Below are 18,582 nucleotides of genomic sequence, written 5' to 3' on the forward strand. Positions count from 1 at the left end.
GCTCAAAGTATATAGACCCTTAGGGATCATTTATGTTTATTGTTCACAGAGTAATACTTGGCTTCCTAAAAATGAAATTCAGAGGAAAAATCAAGGTGTTTTTATTTTATTTGTAGGATGGGTGCTGCAGATAATATATATAAAGGGCAGAGTACCTTTATGGAAGAACTGACTGACACAGCAGAAATAATAAGACAGGCCACATCCCAGTCCTTGGTTATCTTGGATGAATTGGGAAGAGGAACAAGCACCCATGACGGAATCGCCATCGCTTATGCTACACTCGAGCATTTTATTAAAGATGTGAGTATCTTGTACACCTTTTTGTATGTGAATGATACATAGTATCCAAATTGTTTTTCTGACCTCAGCTTCTAAATATTCAAAGTTATCTTTAATTATTATAATTGACTCTATACCCGTAATTCACCATTAAATCACTATACATTGAATTTAGATAGATTAGCACTGCATAATGTCTGTAATTCTTTGATGTGTCTTCTTTTGCTGAAGCAAAATAAATCTGGTCAGTAGGATAATGGTCTCCTTGGCAATACTTCCACCCAGAACTGTTTCTTATTATCCTTGACGAACTAAATCAAGAGCAGAGACCCTGCCTGTCCCCCATCCACCTGCAACCCAATCCTTGAAGAAGACAAAAAGGAGATAGAGACATTTTTACCTGTGAAGTACATTTTTTCAGCAATATCCTACAGGATCTTGAGAGAAGGCCTTTGATCTCTTATCTTTGTATCTTTCTGCTTCACTCCTTCAGTCCATGTCTGTTTTTTCCATAGTGCAGTTCTGAGCATCTCAGTGTGAAATTTTGTTTGTGATGAATTCTCTATCCCTGTCATCTCCCTCAAACTCTCCCCCCCCCCTTGTAAGTTTATTTATTTATTTTGAGAGAGAGAGAGAGGCAGGGGAGGAGGAGAGAAAGAGGGGAAGAGAGAACAAAGCAGGCTCTGAGCTGTGCAGAGCCCAAAACAGGACTCAAACTCATGAACCGTGAGATCATGACCTGAGCCGAGATTCAGAGTTGGATGCTTAACCAACTGACCCACCCAGTCACCCCTTCCCTTTATCAATGCTCTCTCTTTCTCTCTCTGTGTGTTTTGGTCTCTCCCTATCTGTCTTCTTTTGACACCTGCCCTGTACCTAGTCTGTTCTAAGATTTTTCTATGTCTGTTTTGTTCTCTACTTTTTAAACACTTTTCTTTGTGTCTTTCCTCCATTTTCATCTTTTCCTCTCTTCCTTACATGACCAATACAAGCATATTTTTTATTCCTATTTCTTTGCAAAACATATAATACAAAAATAAACTCCCCTTTTCTTTAAACTTCTGTGGCCCTCAGTTTTTTGTTTGAACATTCAGTTGGATTACATAATTAATGATGGCATGTTTTCCACTTTAAAATAAGTACTTTTAACTTTTCTTTACAAAAATTCTTTATTTGCAAAAAGAGCTCAAGAACGTTTCTTTAATCATTTTAGAAACTGCATATCACACATTAGTAAAGTCCTATCATTGTCTCCAAAACACATTTTATTTATTTATTTCTGAAACATTAAAAGAATTTTTTTTTCTTAATGTTTATCTATTTATTTTTGAGAGAGGGCATAAGCAGGGAAGAAGCAGAGAGACGGAGGGAGACATGGAATCTGAAGCAAGCTACAGGCTCTGAGCTATCAGCACAGACCCCAATGCGGGGCTTGAATCCACAAAGTATGAGATCATGACCTGAGCTGAAGTCATTCGCTCAACCGACTGAGCCACCCAGGCTCCCCTTATTTTGAAGCATATTTTAAACCTTCATTTAAGAGCCTTTAGGAATGAATTATGACAGAGTGGATTTGCCACCTCTGAGTTTCATTGTTCCTGCTGTATAGCTGCATATCAGTTAGTATGACTATATAACAAATTACCCCAAGACTAAATGCCTGAAAACAATAATAATCATCTGTTATTTCTCACGATGTCTGGAAGTAAGGAATTTGAGAGTAGCTTAGCTGGGGGGTTATGGCCCAGCGTCTCTCCTGAGGTTGCAGTCAAGTTGTCAGGCAAGGCTGGCATCATCTGAAGGCCTGACTGATGATGGAGGACCTTCTTCCATTGTGGCTCAATCGTTGCTGGCAAACTGGTGCTGGTGGTTCACAAGCGTGAACATTGGGAGGTGAAGAACTTGGTGGCTGTTTTGGGGGCTAGCTACCAAAAGCAGTTTGGCAATATCTTAAAGATCCGTTTAAGAACCCTTGGGAACAAATTATGACAGAATTAAATTTGTCACGTCTCTTCTCATTGCTTTTATAGCAGTTTTTTGACATCTTAAATATTAATGAAGAAAGTGTTATTTTTAGATAAAATTTATGTTAGAGGTAAGTCATTGAAGAGGATTCTTCTGGAGCAAGAATCTCTATGCTTTTTATGGAAGAAAATCCTTATTTTCATGGTATCTTTTGATTGCCGACACTGGGAACAGAGATCAGAGAGGAGGAATTAAGAAGCTGTGTGTTTCGGCTGCAAGCTGAAAATGGCCTTGAGGAGAGCTGTATTGTGACCCAAACCCTTAGGTCTTCTGGTTAGAAATGCCTATCAGCTCAGGGAATGGACATCCTTGAGACAGCTGGTCTGAAGACCCTTCAGGGCAGATTTTAAGAGCAGTTCATCAAAGAAATCCTGCCTTAATAGGTTTTTTTCCGGGGGGGGGGGGGGGTTGTTTTTTTTGTAATTGTTATAAGAGAGAAGGCACATGTTCTGACTTTTAATGAGGTGATTGGCAGATGAATCAGACCTGGAGTTCTTTGATTTAATTACCCTCTTCTGCTAATATTTAGACCAAGATTTGGTGTTAGCTTCTTTTAAGATTTAAGAACTTTGGGATTTCTAGAATACATAATATGTGTGCTTTAAAATAATGCTTATTAAAAATCCACAAATCCATATTAATACTAACAAAACAAAAGTAAACTTTAAAATGACGGGATTAGGGTGAGGAGAAAGAAAAGCTCCTCTTTATAGAATACCAACTAATAAATACAGAGAGAATTTTTTAAGATCAGCATTTACGAGTCACTGCAATAATAACTCATTCAGGCAGTGATGAGCAATGGATGGTAAAACTTTTGGATGAAAGATTGTTGAGGAAAAGAATATTCACACAATCTCAAAGTACTACTCCACAAGTTATTTATTAATTACAAAGGAGAGAGGTGTTAGTATAGTGAAGAAATTTTCTGGGCACTTACTTAAACCAAATAAGCAAATTTATCATCCCCAATAATGGGTCAAATTGACATCATATGCCTCCTGATAAGATGTACTGAAATGAGTACATCACCCACATAATATTTCTGGCAGTAAGGTTTAATCTTATTAGGAGGAAACAATCAGCCAAATCCAAATTGAGAGACATTATGCAAAACAACTCCTGGATATTTCAAAAACATTAATGTCATAAAGATGAAAAAGAAAGGCTGGGAACTCTTCTAGATTGATGGAGACTATAGAGACATGACTAAGTGCATGGCATGATCCTTGATTTTTTTTTTTTAATACAAAGAACATTTATGAAGAATATTACTGGGACAGTTAGGGAAATTTGTGGACTCATGTTAGATAATAATGATATACCTGTGTTAAATTTCTTGATTGTAATAATTCTGATTAAATCAGTAGGAGAATGTTTTTGTTCTTAGAAGACAGAATTCTAAGTACAGTAAAACCTTGGTTTGTGAGCATAATTCATTCCAGAAACATGCTTGTAATCCAAAGCACTTGTATATCAAAGTGAATTTCCCATAAGAAATAATGGAAACTCAGATGATTCGTTCCACAACCCAAAAATATTCATATAAAAATGATTATAATACTGTAATATAATATAAAATAATAAAGAAAATACAAAATATAAAGAAAAATAAGCCAGTTAACCTGCACTTATCTTTGAAAACAAGAGAGAGGAGGGTTATTGTGTAGGACGACTTTCACTATCACTAACGAATGTTGACTATGGTGCAGTATTAATAAACTCTTATCATATACTATATTTAATGTAACTGGCAATAAGACAACAGAGGAGAGAGTCTATATCTGCAGACAACCTGACCTAGAATGAAGCAGAGCATTCCTAAGCTTACTCTTATATGGAAAAACAAGAGTGTCCATAGGTGCTTTGAAGTGACAAAAAATAAACTGGTTGTGGGCACTTTCCAGTGTTCTGAAAAATCACTGTGCCAAACACAGTGCTTGAGACCAAGCATTTGAGCATGGGAGACGATCACCCACAATCATGTAGCAAGAGAGAGAGAGAGAAGATGCATTGGCTCCATGTGATCATGTAACATTGAGCGTCACATACTACTCATATTGTAAGGCATGGCTCATTGATCAAGTCAGAATTTATTAGAAATGTTTGCTTGTCTTGAAGAACATGTTACTCGCAGTCCAAGGTTTTCCTGTATGTAGGTAGGGATGAAGTGTCATGTCTGCAGTTCTCACATGGTTCAGGAAAGAGTGTGTGTGTGTGTGTGTGTGTGTGTGTGTGTGTTATGGCAAAATATTAACAGGTGGTTGTCTAGCTAAAGAAAAATGAACATTCATTGCAACGTTCATGGAGTTTTAAACTTTTTCAAAACTAAATTGAAGAAAAGTTTGAAATACAATTTAAAAATAAAATAACATTTATTATGTCTTACTGCTTTAGGTGAAATCCTTAACCTTGTTTGTCACCCATTATCCACCAGTTTGTGAATTAGAAAAAAGTTACTTACAACAGGTGGGAAATTATCACATGGGATTCTTGGTCAATGAGGATGAAAGCAAAGAGGATCCAGGTATGAAATAATGCTTGCAGTAAGTAAAACTGGAATGTTTTTGGTTTTCATATTTGATAACTCGAAAATCATACGTACGTGAACTTCTTATTAAGTAAAAGCTGTGAATGTTGATTATAAATGACATTTGTCCAAATTCATTTTCTCTAAGCTTCGGGTCAAGGAGAATGTACTTTTATCTTCACAACCTCTGAGTGCTTCTCTGGTCTTTCTTACCTCATTTTACTACAAGAAGAAGATGGGGTCAGGGGCAACGTGTAGGTTTTACTCTTAGATGCATCTCAGGAAAGATACCCTAACCGTCAAGGGTATTAGTCACCTTTAGAAATGTCCATTGTATTTCCCCAAATACCATCCCCAGTATTCTATACTGGACATATGTTTTATCTTAACTTGACAAGGAAACTGAATCTCAGGTAAAGTGGCCAGCCCCTGTGGGCCACTTGGGTGAACTGAGCCTAGAATCAAAAATGTGCTTGCAGGTTCTTTTCAACTCTGTGAAAATGGTATGTGGGGCCTACAGTATTTTACCTACCCTTTCCACTATGTACTAGTGTCACACGACTGAGACATTTCATGAAAAAGAACATCATTCGCCAATAGAAATAAATTCAAGTGCTGTTAAGTAATGTAGTCAATTTTAGTATAATTTTATTTTCCTGTTCAGTAGTAATTTTTTTAAGCTCCCAACTTTTGGGCCAGTGATGGTTTACACAGTTGCTGTGCTCTAATGGAAAATTCATTATCCAAGACACTCCAGAGTCCAAATTTTATTTTGGAAAAGTAATAAAGATGGACCTGAAAAAGAAATCAGGCAGCTGGCCCAAATAAAACAAAGCCCTCGACCTGAGATAAATGTAATGTTAGGCAATCTTTGCCTTTCACCACTACACAGCCTTGAAAAACACATCATAAATTCTCTCATGGAAGCAGTTTCATGTCTATTAATCTGCATCCAAAATGACAGGAGGAGCTTATAAGCTAAAACCCAGTGGGATAAATAAGAGTTCACCATCAGGGAAGGGTCATTGATAAGCGTTTATGTGAACAGACTACTAAGCCATAAGTGTTTTGGCATTTTATCCTGTTGATTTAAATGTTTATTCATGAGCATAATTTTAAGCATTAAATAATGCTAAAAGGCTCTGGCTAACAGGCGGTAGACCTCTGCTTCTGGCCTTCACCCATGCCCCCTCCCCATCCATTGCCAAGGCGGCTGCTTCCAACTCTTTCTTTCCTTTCTTCCATTTCTCTAAATAATAGGCTGATCTTCCTATCTCTGGGTTCATCACCTTGACACATTACTATTTGGCTTCTCATCGTGCTGGATGGGAGTCTGCAGCCTTCCCTGCTTTGACCTTCCACTGTACTCATTCCAGGTGCCTTTGGTCTCATTCCTTTTCATAGTTTTCACTGTTGTTGCCAGTAAGGATTGCTTACTCATGAGCCACGTATGAGGACAAGTGCATTCTCTTTGTCTTGCAGCTTTTTTGTTCTTTGTATTTTTGAAGGTAATAATTGCCTTGTTTTCAGTTCATTCTTCTATTGGAGTCTGTATCTGACTCTCCCTGAACCTTCCAATAGCTTTGTAAAATGTCTCTCTAGGCACTTTTCCAGATGACAGAACTATCGGTTCCACCATTCCTCCTGGAGCCCTTTGTCCTGCTCATCTGAACTGTTTGCTCCCTAGCCCTGCTGCACAGCTGTTGTCCTGAGACCTGCCTTTACCAGCATCCTAGGAATTCTCTTATCCCACCTTCTGTGCATTTGATTGCCAGTAAAAGAACACTTGGATTCACAAGGGCTCCACTCACAAGAATGTAAATAATCTCACATTACAGGAACCTCAGAGGAAGAGTGGGCTTCAGCTCCTCTTCTTTGCAATTCTCTAGGCTCTGTTTTCCTGCCTTGTTGGCTTTATCATCAGGCTAGTGACAGGGTGGCTGTGGCTCTTTCATGTATCAGACCCAGAACTGACACTGTCCAAAGGACAAAAAGGGACCAGCATTTCCTGTGACTCTTAGGAGCAAGAGAACTTTTCTCATATGCTCACTGGCTTCTCATCACTGTCCCATCTCCTTTTCAGAATTGAATCACATGCTCATTCTTAAACCAGTTCCTAGAAGTGAGAATGGCAAGGATGACTTTGATTAGCCTAGATTAACCAGGATCAATTTTTGGAGCTTGGTATGAGGACATTATCCCTTGAGTTAATTCCATATAAAATCAGGGTTTTCTTGGGGTTGGAAAAGATTTTGGATGCCCTACTAATAATACAACTTAAGGAGGTAAATGGAGATTTTGCAGGAATGAAAATGTCTTCAGTATCCCTTCATACTTGATTTATTATTTAGCTAGGAATTTGGGGTTGAAAGTAGCTTTCACTCAAAATGTTGAAGCATTACTCCATTGTCTGATTACTTCCAGTGTTGTTCTTGCTACATTTGTGTTTCATCCATTACCTCTAACCTAACTCCTCTGCTGTCTAAATTAGAGGCCATTGCATCGGTCATCAGTCAAGTGCCCCAAAGGCCTTTTGGGTGGCTTCTAAGATACTGTGTTCTAATTTCCCATAGTGAGGTAGATGAAGCAATTAACTGGTAGTAAGAAATGTGCATTTTTATTCTAGTCTATAAATTCTTGGAAAAGTTACCTAACTTCATCCACCTCTAAATTTTATGAATCTGTCCCAAAAGTGACTTCAGAAACTATTTGATCAGCACACATCTCTTTAATAACTGCCTAGAGAAATTTGGCTTTCAAACAAATTTTGTTAAGTTCCCTTGTAACAAGCAGGAACATGAATTATTACTTTCACTGACTCTAAGCAATGTCACATAAACTTCTCAGTAGTATCCTTTTAGGAAATGGTTATAGCTTATAAGTGAAGTCCCCACCAAGCAGTTTTATCTTTTTTAAAAAATTTTTTTAATATATGAGATTTATTGTCAAAATGGTTTCCAAACAACACCCAGTGCTCATCCCAAAAGATGCCCTCTTCAATACCCATCACCCACCACCCATCAAACTTCAGTTTGTTCTCAGTTTTTAAGAGTCTCTTATGCTTTGGCTCTCTCCCACTCTAACCTCTTTTTTTTTTTCCCTTCCCCTCCCCCATGGGTTCCTGTTAAGTTTCTCAGGATCCACATAAGAGTGAAACCATATGGTATCTGTCTTTCCCTGTATGGCTTATTTCACTTAGCATCACACTCTCTAGTTCCATCCACGTTGCTACAAAGGGCCATATTTCATTCTTTCTCATTGCCACGTAGTACTCCATTGTGTATATAAACCACAATTTCTTTATCCATTCATCAGTTGATGGACATTTAGGCGCTTTCCATAGTTTGGCTAATGTTGAGAGTGCTGCTGTAAACATTGGGGTACAAGTGCCCCTATGCATCAGTACTCCTGTATCCCTTGGGTAAATTCCTAGCAGCCAAGCACTTTTATTTATTGTCTTCTCTCCCATCTAGCTCTCTTGCCTCCACATTGCCATCACACACACACACACACACACACACACTCTTTCCCCTTCTCCTCTCTAAGAGGCGTGAAGGACAGTATTGATGTACAGCATAACTATAAAAACTCCCTAATGTGATTATGGAAGAGTGGTTACATTATTTACCTTGATGGTGTGAAAACTACCATAATGAGTACTACGGTAGAGACCAGTATTTGATGACAAATTCAGCACCTGTTTGTATTGAGATACGTTAACTTATTTAGAGCAATATAATATTTTATATAATATAGCTATAAAATATATTTTTATTTAAATGTGTTTATATATTTATATATTATTTGTAAATCTTTATCTTACTCTAATTTATATATAAAAATTAATATATAATCAATTAATATATAATTAATAATTTATATATTTAATATATATTAATATATAATACAGCTATAAAATGTATAGCTATATTAGATATAAAAAGCATTGTATAGCCATATATATGAAGAAAAAAAGCCATCAGCAAAGCAAATTTTAACTATGGGGGTTTTGTGACATTTAGTAGGCTTTCAGGAAAGGATAGGATGGATGGATGGATGGATGAATGGGTGGATGGATAATGAATGGACAGACAGATGAATGACAAGGACTAGCATGGAGGCTAGGTTATGGAGTAGAGGCTGGAGGTAGGGACTTTAGTTAGCACTAAGCCAGTGGAAGTGATAAAGACTTTTTTGTCTTAAGGATGAGAAGAGTTTGCTTTTTTGAATGCCTGCTGCTGTTTACTTCACTTGTGGTCATGTGAGCAGCAAAGAGTAACAAAAAAGTACCCAGGTTAGGAGGCACTGGTTTCTTCATGCTTCTTTCCTAGTCTATTTCCACCCACCTCCTCACCTGCTCTTTGTGTTCCTTGAGTTTTATTTGGAGTCAAAAGGTATTCTTAGTGCTTTGTAATGAGAATTTTAGTCTGTATTCCTGAGAGTGCCAGCATTCTTTCCACCTCCCACTTTCAGCCTTAGAACAGTGTTATTTGTTGCTGAATTCTTCCAGGAGGTTAAAGAATATTCCATTATCCTTTTTCTTGGTTATGCTTTTTAGTTGTTAGCTGATAAAAGAATAAAGCATACACATTTCTCAAATGACATAATGTATGAGAAAAAGCTCTTGATAAACTTACAATAAGTTTTAGTAAACATAGGGTCTCAGAAATCATTAAAAATCTGGTTCATTTTGGGCATTTTGGCAACACAGTGCAAATTAGATTGAATTTCATAATAAAAGCTGCATAATCTTGAGGTGCTTTAGAGTTATCAAAGATTAAACTGTGCAGCTTTATCTTTATATTATTGTACTTTATTATATCCCAGTTCTTTAGAAGTTTTTAATTTATGTGCATGTATTTGTGTGGTAGACTGGGTTCCTCAGGGAGCAGATTCTGAGATTTCTGTGCCAGGTGTTGATTGGGAGTGCTCTCATGATCAACACCTGAGGGCTGGATTGGGTCAGACCGGGCTGGCTTCAGCCACCCTTATAGAGAGCTGTGAGATGGGATTGGTCCATCAGAGTTACCTCAACCTGGGGAGAGGGAGTGTGACCTTTCTACTCCTTATTAGTTAGCTGTTGTCACATAACAAACATATTGTCATGGGTTACCCCACAGCATAGCTTAAAACAGTAAACATTTATCATCTGATCATTTCTCTGGGTCAGGAATCCAGGGACAGCTTAGATGGACACTTCAACCTCATGGTTTCTCACAAGACTATTATCAAGGTTGGCTAGGTCAGTCATCACTTCAAGGTTTGACTGGGGGAGTTTACTTCCCAGACCTCTTACATGACTGCTGACAAGCATAGAAAATCTCCTTTCAAGTTTACTCATGTGGCTCTTGGTCAGAGACATCAGTTTCTTTCCACGTGGGCTTCTTCATAAGGCAGCCCACCATATGGCAATTGGCTTCTCTCAGAGCAAATAAGCAAGAAACTGAAAGTGCCCAGGACAGAGGCCACACGGTCTTTTGTAATCTAATCTTAGAAATGACAACGCATGGGGCGCCTGGGTGGCTCAGTCAGTTAAGCGTCCAACTTTGGCTCAGGTCATGATCTCACAGTTCATGGGTTTGAGCCCCACGTCGGGCTCTGTGATAGCTCAGAGCCTGGAGCCGGCTTTGGATTCTGTGTCTCCCTCTCTGTGTGCCCCTCCCTTGCTCATGCTCTGTGTCTGTCTCTCAATAATAAATAAGAGTTAAAAAAAAAAAATGACAACACATCATTTTTGCCATGTTTTGTTCATTAGAAATAAGTCATTAGGTTCTGCCCACCCTCAAGGGCATAGAGTGACACAAGGGCATGAGCACCAGGAAGCAGGGTTCTTTGGTGGCCACCTTAGAAGCTGTCTGCCAACCCCCATAGCTACCTATTGAGGTGCAGGCTACCCTAGAAAGGACATGGCCTCAGGTGAAGCAGGTCTGGGACTGAGCTGAGGTGACTCCCAAAAAGGGGATATAGCTGAAGATTGTGGGCTAACAACTTCCCTGACAGCTGGGGCAATAAACCCTTTAGTCCTAAGTGGGAGCTGAGTGGTACTGAATAATATTCACTTGAATATAGAACTCTTAGTTAACCCAGTATATTTAATAAACCGGAATTTCTCAGTCTTGTTATTAAACTGTATAACATGTTGTATTTCTTTATGTGTTTTTTGCTGTTTTGTTTTTAGCATTCTTAGAAATATGTCTTATGTATTTTACTTTGCAGAGTGTATTACATACAAGACCATTTAGCGAGCACATTCTTTTTTTTTTTTTTTTTCAATGTTTATTTATTTTTGGGACAGAGAGAGACAGAGCATGAACGGGGGAGGGGCAGAGAGAGAGGGAGACACAGAATCGGAAACAGGCTCCAGGCTCTGAGCCATCAGCCCAGAGCCTGACGCGGGGCTGGAACTCCCGGACCGCGAGATCGTGACCTGGCTGAAGTCGGACGCTTAACCGACTGCGCCACCCAGGCGCCCCGCGAGCACATTCTTTTACTGAAAAAACTTTTTTTCGTCTCTTTTAAAGGAGAAATTATATTGTACTATGTATCAGAATTATTCTCTTTCTGATAATAGCAGTAGAGTCCAAATTTTTTAGCCAGCAGCGTAAAATGAAATAAATCTTTACCTTACCCCAAAGCATTGTTAAAAACCCTTTTAGGTGGGGGCACGTGACTGGCTCAGTTGGTAGAGCATGTGACTCTTGACCTCGAGTTTGTAAACTCGAGACCCATGATGAGTGTAGAGATCACTTAAAAACAAAATCTTAAAACAAAAAACAAAAAACAAAAACGCTTTTAGGTGAGCTTTTGGGTGTTTCTTTTTCAGATTGCAAATTTTAATTGAAGTTGTAAGAACTTATAGGTCTTATTTAATCTTCTACTTTCAGCTTTCAGGCATGGTTTCCTTTATCTCCTTTTTTTTTTTTTTTTTTTTAATTTGTAGGTGAAGAACAAGTCCCTGATTTTGTCACATTTCTTTATCAAATAACCGGAGGAATTGCAGCAAGGAGTTATGGACTAAATGTGGCTAAACTAGCAGATGTTCCTGAAGAAATTTTAAAGAAAGCAGCTAGCAAGTCAAAAGAATTAGAAGGATTAGTAAATATGAAAAGGTCAGAATGATTGTGTTAACAGTTTTTGGTTCATAAACCTTCCACATTGTCCAGCAGGAAGAGGATTGATTGTGCTGTAAATGAACATAAGGTTTACCTTTAAACATCTCTTCAAATATTCTGAAACATTTAATTACAATAAAATGAAAACAGATCTTTGAAAAGCTCATGTGAATTCAGTCCGCCTTCTCTGCTCAGATCTTTTATCTGTTGAGTTGCTAAATTGGTTTTTCAGTCATTTTTCTAAAGAACTAAGTTAACTCCTTACTGTGTGCCAACATGTTAGTTGCTTAAAACATTCAGTTATGTAGCAAATTACTAAAAGAAACGACATTTAAAACCTTTAGAGTACTTCTTCTATTCTTATATTGCATTCAAAAATTAAGAATTCTGTCAGGACATGAATGAAAATAATAGTATCATAGAACTACGTAATTGAAGTCAGTATCCCCTTGTCACTTCTTTTGTGACAAGATTTTCATTCTAAACTGCCTTCTTTCTGTCACCTAGACTGTTTATGTGAATGTATTCTACTTTTTACCCTTGATATCCAGCCAGTATATAGTCAGTGTATTAACTAATCTTAATATAAATAAATATACTTTGGAAAGAAGATATTCCTAGGAAAATATCCTATTAAAAATAATAAATTGTACCTTTTTTCCCCCCAATACAAGATTTTGTTATAAAAGGACATAAGCTCTTTCCTCATCCATCTCCTTCCCCAGCCCTGTACTAGGTGGAGAGTCTGATCTGCCCGGGACAAGACATTACTGCCCTGGCATGAGGGAACAGACTGTTGGTCAAATAGAAAATCAGTCCTGGAAATCATAACCAAATTTAAATACTGAAATAGTAATACCTAATATTAGTTAAACAATTGCCAACTTGTGTACTACAGTGTAGTTGTGCAGCCAACTCCTCCAGGTCCTTTCTCCTGTGGTTCTGCTGTGGCACTCTGCGCTTTGCAATGGTAAATGGTGGTTGACCAAGTCCAAAGTGCTGGAATAGTATAAATGACATGCAGCTTCTTCTGTTGACACTCTCTTTTGGATCATTTCCACAATGCCCAATTAGAACAATAATTATTTATTATGAGAGTTTAAAGATAAGCCCTTATTAGTTCTCTGCAAAGTCCAAGAAAAATTATTTTATTATCTTTTATTATTTTTCTTTTTCCCTGGAGAAACTAGAATAAAACTTTACTACAAAGGGATATATATGCAAGGTGGCAATAAAATATGATAGTTTATCCTTACTGCTGCTATATATCCTATATAATAGCAAGAGCAATAAAATTCACAGACTATAACAGTTTAACTCTTCCAACTACTGTGTAACATTTTGAAATCTATAATCTGGACAAGATAGAGAATTGTCAGAAGAGGTTGCATTGGCGTGGAATCATTTATTAGGGTGCATTGGGGTGATCATTTATTAGGACACTATTTTCATTATTTTACCTTTTACTGAAAGTGTTTATCACATCACTTCCATTGGCAAGATCAAAGAAACCAAAGGGAATCTTGTGCATTTGTGTAGCTTTGTTAGAGTAGCTAATATTTATTGAATGCTTGCCGTGCACAGAAACAAGTCTAAGCAGTCATTTGCAGCAGCCTAGACACAGTGCCAGTTACTATTCTTACTGCTTTACATACCTTAACTGAATCCTTGCGACAGCCTTGTGAGATAGGTACTGTCATTATTCCCATACGGTAGTTTGGGAAAACGAGGCCAAGCAAGGGTAGGAAATCAACCAGGAAACCAGGGTCCTATAACTATTCAGTGGCGGAGCAGTGACTGGAACTCAGGTACTCTGGCTCCAGACCCTAAACACTTACCTGGCAGTTCTTCTACAGAAAAATTGTCTGTGTTTTGTTGGCATTCTGCTCTTTTTTTTTTTTTTTTAATTTTTTTTTTTAACGTTTTATTTATTTTTGAGACAGAGAGAGACAGAGCATGAACAGGGGAGGGGCAGAGAGAGAGGGAGACACAGAATCGGAAGCAGGCTCCAGGCTCCGAGCCATCAGCCCAGGGCCCGACGCGGGGCTCGAACTCACGGACCGCGAGATCGTGACCTGAGCTGAAGTCGGACGCTTAACCGACTGAGCCACCCAGGCACCGCGGCATTCTGCTCTTTCAATAGCTAGCTTTACGTTATAAAATCGGTTTTACTTTTCATCCTGTGAGCATAGCCTGTGGCCTGAGTTAGAACAAGCTGGGCTCTCCCCTCCTTGGAGGCAGTAGTGGCAGTCAGCAGCCTGAGTCCTTGATCATAACAGCGTCACTAGAAGGCTGGTGCTGGCACAACTCCTAACCCCAGAGCCCTGCCTGGTATTCCAAAGTCGTAGACCTTTTATAGCTTGCAGTGAGATGTATTGTCCCCCAACAAGTTCACTTATAAAATAAATCATGTTTTATTTTCTCTCCAGGAAAAGGCTAAAGTGTTTTGCAAAGTTATGGGTGATAAATGATGCAAAAGGCCTGCAAAAGTGGAGAGACGAGTTTGACGTGGAAGAAATTTCAGGCTTCTCATCTTGATGAAAACGAAGACTACACTTGTGAACAAAACATGGAGAGTTAAAAATGCCATCTGTACAAAACAACTGTCCAGTAACAGCCTATCTTTGTGTGATGTGAGCATAAAATCAGAACTATGGTATATTCCCATTGGAAATAGGCCTTTTGTGTAGAAAGTCTGTGCCAGGTTCTTGTCATGCTGTCTTACAAAAGTATAAACAGTTTTGAATATTAAGACTTCTGTTCTATCATTAGAAAACTTCATGAACAGTAAGCTTCACATAAAATCACACCTCCTAAATGAAACCTAACATGGTAAAATATAGTTCACGAACTTTCAGAGAGTGACATAAAAATTTAATTCATATTTTTATTTGTTCCAGTTCAGATTAATTTGCAGCTGAGTGAGATGTCTAGCAGAAGTGTACCTTTCCATTTGAACTAAAATAATTTTATAATGCTACCAGTTTATTCACTATGAGCATAAGAATTTTTGATAAGAAATAGAAAAGATCATCAGGCTTTTAGAAAGTAGAGCACAGAAGGAATAAGATGATATGAAATTTGAAAAGTTAAATACTGTCACAGTTTTAAGCAATTTAGAAATTGTTGGATGAAATTTTTTGTCATGCATTCAGGTAATAAACATTTAATGAATACTTGCTATAAATTTTGATTTTTTTTTTTTGTTGAATTTTGGGGTTCTCCACTGTTTGGCAGTTGGTAGTTTTTAGGTTTAGTTATGGAACCAAGGTTGCTTCTCCCACCATATACACAGAACTGAACTTAGTGATTTGGGATCTCTCTGTTAATCAGTATAGAAAGTGTATCATCTCCCAGAATCAAAGTATTTAGCTTTGTTGATACTTGACAACACTGCCTCCTTGCACGTTTAGGGTGACATGTGTTCGACTGAGTCCCTGAGTTTTTCACAGCACTTACAACCTGGCTTCTCATATCCATGTGTTTTTTGTTTCTAAGTATATGATCTTGCACGAAGGCTCTCCGTTCTGTTTCCCACCCATTTATTATTCCTGTTTGTTAAATGTCTTCCCCGCATTTGGCAGACATATTTCTAATTCCTTCTTTAGTTTATTTCTTACAGTGGCCCTCACAATGACCCCTGGACCCAGAAGTCATTATAGTCTCCCCAAGCTGAGGAGTGGTTGGTTGCTACACTTTTGAGTCACTCATATTTTAGCCCCCTTGTTCCCAGCCTTTTTGAAGTTAGAATATGATACCATTTGATTGATTCCATAATCCCTTCAGAAATATTAACACAGTGAAATTCTCAAGAATGTCTCAAAACAGAGTTTATTGGAATTCACTATCTAAATTTTAAAAAGAACAATACTTTTTAAATAGTATTTGACTACTCAATAGGATTTTGAATGTTTCATAATCTTTCTAACAAGATTTTCAAGGTAGTGCTATAACCTTACTGGCAGGCCAGCAAGAAAAGGAGATGGATCCAGGAAGAATCCCATGCCTGAGGGAGCTGCAGGGACCAGCAATCACTGGTAATGTCCAGATGGATATTTCGGGCCATCTCTGGCTTGGCCAGACCAGCGTCAGCATTTAAGCAGGTATGGGCTCCAGGAGCAGTGTGTCCCAGGCAGTGGCAGTACACAGGGTCTGGAAGGTGACAGTGTGGATTATTGCAAGGTAGATTCTTGATATCAGCTGGCCAGCCAGTTTGCAAGAGGCCTGCTCCAAGTTTGGGAGAAGGCCAGCACTGCTGAACTGCATTTCCAGATGAGGCCCATTCCTAATCAGGTTACTGAAGGGAAAGTTGTGGCAGAGTCCCAGTCATGAAGACTGTACAGATGCCATGAAGATTGTCAGGAAAAATGCAGTTGATTGGGTACATACTCCAGATACCAAACTTACGGGTACAATTCTAATGTCCTCCAGATACTAACTTCATTTCCTTTTGATACATACCCAGCACTAGAATTGCTGGATCATGTGGTAGTTCTGTTTTTAATTTTTTTTTAAGTTGATTTATTTACTTTGGGAGAGAGCATGTAAGTGCAGGCTTGAGTGGGGAAGGGGCAGAGAGAGGGGGAGAGAAAGAATCCCAAGCAGACTCTGTACTGTCCGCATGGAGCTGGGCTCAAAATCATGAAGTATGAGATCATGACCTGAGCTGAAATCAAGACTCAGATGCCTAACTGATTGAGTTACCCAGGCGTCCCTCTGTTTTTAATATTTTGAGAAACCTCTGTACTGTTTTGCATAACGGCTGTACCAGCTTATATTCCTACCAATAGTGTACCAGAGTTCACTTTTCCCTACGTCCTCACCAATGCTTGTTATTACTCATCTTTTTTATAATAACCATTTTAACAGGTATAAAGTGATACCTTATTGTAGTTTTCATTTCTATTTCCCTGATGATTACAGTCAATTTTAGAACATTATCATTACCCTAAAAAAGAAACCTGTAACCATTAGCAGTCTCTCTTCTTTCCTCCCCAAAATCCTTAGTTCTAGATAGCCATTAATCTGCTGTCACTACAGATTTTCCTCTTTTGGACATTTAATATGAATGGAATCATGCCATATATGGAATCTTTTGTATCTGGCTTTCATTTAGCATATTGTTTTCAACATTCATTCATGTGGTAGCATGCAACAGTATCTTATTCTTTTTTATTATTGAAAACTGTTTTGCTTTATACTACATTTTATTTATTCATTAGCTGATGCATATTTGGGTCGTTTCTATTCTTTGGCTTTATGAGTAATTCTGCTGTTGAATGTTCATGTACAGTTTTTATGTAGTAAGACAGAATTTTTTAATGTAATTTTTTTAACTTTTTTATTTTTTTTGTAAGAGAGAGAGAGCCCGAAAGCCCATGTGAGCAGGGGAGGAGCAGAGAGGGAGGGAGAATCCCAAGCAAGCTCCATGCTCAGCATAGAGCTCAACACAGGGCTCAGTCCCAGGAACCATGAGATCATGACCTGAGCCGAAATCAGAAGTCGGACACTCAACCTAGTGAGCCACCCAGGTGCCCCAACACAGGATTGTCTTTTTAAAGCCCCCCCACCAGAAAATTCTCATGTGCAGTCAGGTTGGCGAGCCACTAGTCTCGGTGATTACAGTTGACTAAATGATATTTTTCATTGGATTGACAAGTATATGCTCCCTCTCTCCTTGTGGCATATACTGTAGACTCCCCAATAAGTGTTTGTTGAAAGAGAAGGAAAAACCAAACCCTTCCAGATTAGAAACTCAAGGAAAAGACTCTTTTCACAATCGAGGCACCATTTTACTAAGGGGTCAAGATCCATAAGAAAGTATACTATATCTTAAAATCTTAAAAAAAAAATTATTCTGGCAGTTCATTTAAGTTTGAGCCTGTTGTCATGGTTATAGTGGTAATGGGGCTGGTGAAACCATGCCCACTGCATGAATTCCAGAGTAAAGGCTAGATTGAAATCCAATGTGGTACACAAATTAATGTTGACCTTTACTAAGTTCCAAGATCAATATTAATTACTGCTGGGCTACGTAATTATAAAAGTGCTGTTTGATGTTTCACACCAAGGATACGGGTAGAGAGAGAAAGGAGCTTGAATTAATACCATCTGTGGTTTCTAACTTTATAATTAAGGTGAATGCCTCTTTGGAACATTGTGCAGTTAGTATATATGATTATTGTTAGGTTTATTATGCCCCGAGATGTATTACCATTACAAGGATATCCTTTCTGGTTTGGTTCGGACAGTATTGGTCTATACCTTTTTCCCGGCATAGTTATTAAAAGTCTCTTTCACTCAAAAATGTCCTGTTTGGGATAATACATTATATGGTTATCCCAGTTATAGATTTGCTTCATGGGCACACTTACTGACTTGATAGATTTTGATTATCATCTTTAAAAAATCCACTTTTTTCTTACCCACTGTATGAACTGATGTTTTATCCCAAAGGCCCTCCAATTTTTTTTTCTGTTCGTAATAAATGATTTGTATTGTGGCATTTAGAAAATGTGACTGTCTGCTAATTGGCATGTTAGATATTTGTTCCCTAATCTGTTTTGGGACTACATTCCTGAAGATAACTTGTCATCTGCCTTGTGTCCATGAAATCGTGGTGAAGAATGTGCA

The 18,582-nt window shown here is 38.2% G+C and overlaps 1 protein-coding gene across 5 annotated transcripts in view; it reads left to right on the forward strand.

Moving 5' to 3' along the window:
- MSH3 (mutS homolog 3) overlaps positions 1-15,125 on the forward strand; it is a 187,786-nt gene extending 172,661 nt beyond the window's left edge. For 4 of the 5 annotated variants that reach the window (XM_053224371.1, XM_053224369.1, XM_027039130.2 and 1 more), the window contains exons 21-24: positions 117-303; positions 4,705-4,834; positions 11,778-11,946; positions 14,379-15,125. In XM_053224371.1, the coding sequence (XP_053080346.1) occupies positions 117-303; positions 4,705-4,834; positions 11,778-11,946; positions 14,379-14,487 (595 nt within the window). In that variant the 3' untranslated portion in view covers positions 14,488-15,125. The remainder of the gene's footprint in view (positions 1-116; positions 304-4,704; positions 4,835-11,777; positions 11,947-14,378) is intronic. The other variant, XM_027039153.2, reaches the window with a different exon arrangement.
- The last annotated feature ends 3,457 nt before the right edge of the window (positions 15,126-18,582 follow it).

This window comes from Acinonyx jubatus, chromosome A1, assembly GCF_027475565.1.
Source record: "Acinonyx jubatus isolate Ajub_Pintada_27869175 chromosome A1, VMU_Ajub_asm_v1.0, whole genome shotgun sequence".
NCBI classification, from domain to species: domain Eukaryota; kingdom Metazoa; phylum Chordata; class Mammalia; order Carnivora; family Felidae; genus Acinonyx; species Acinonyx jubatus.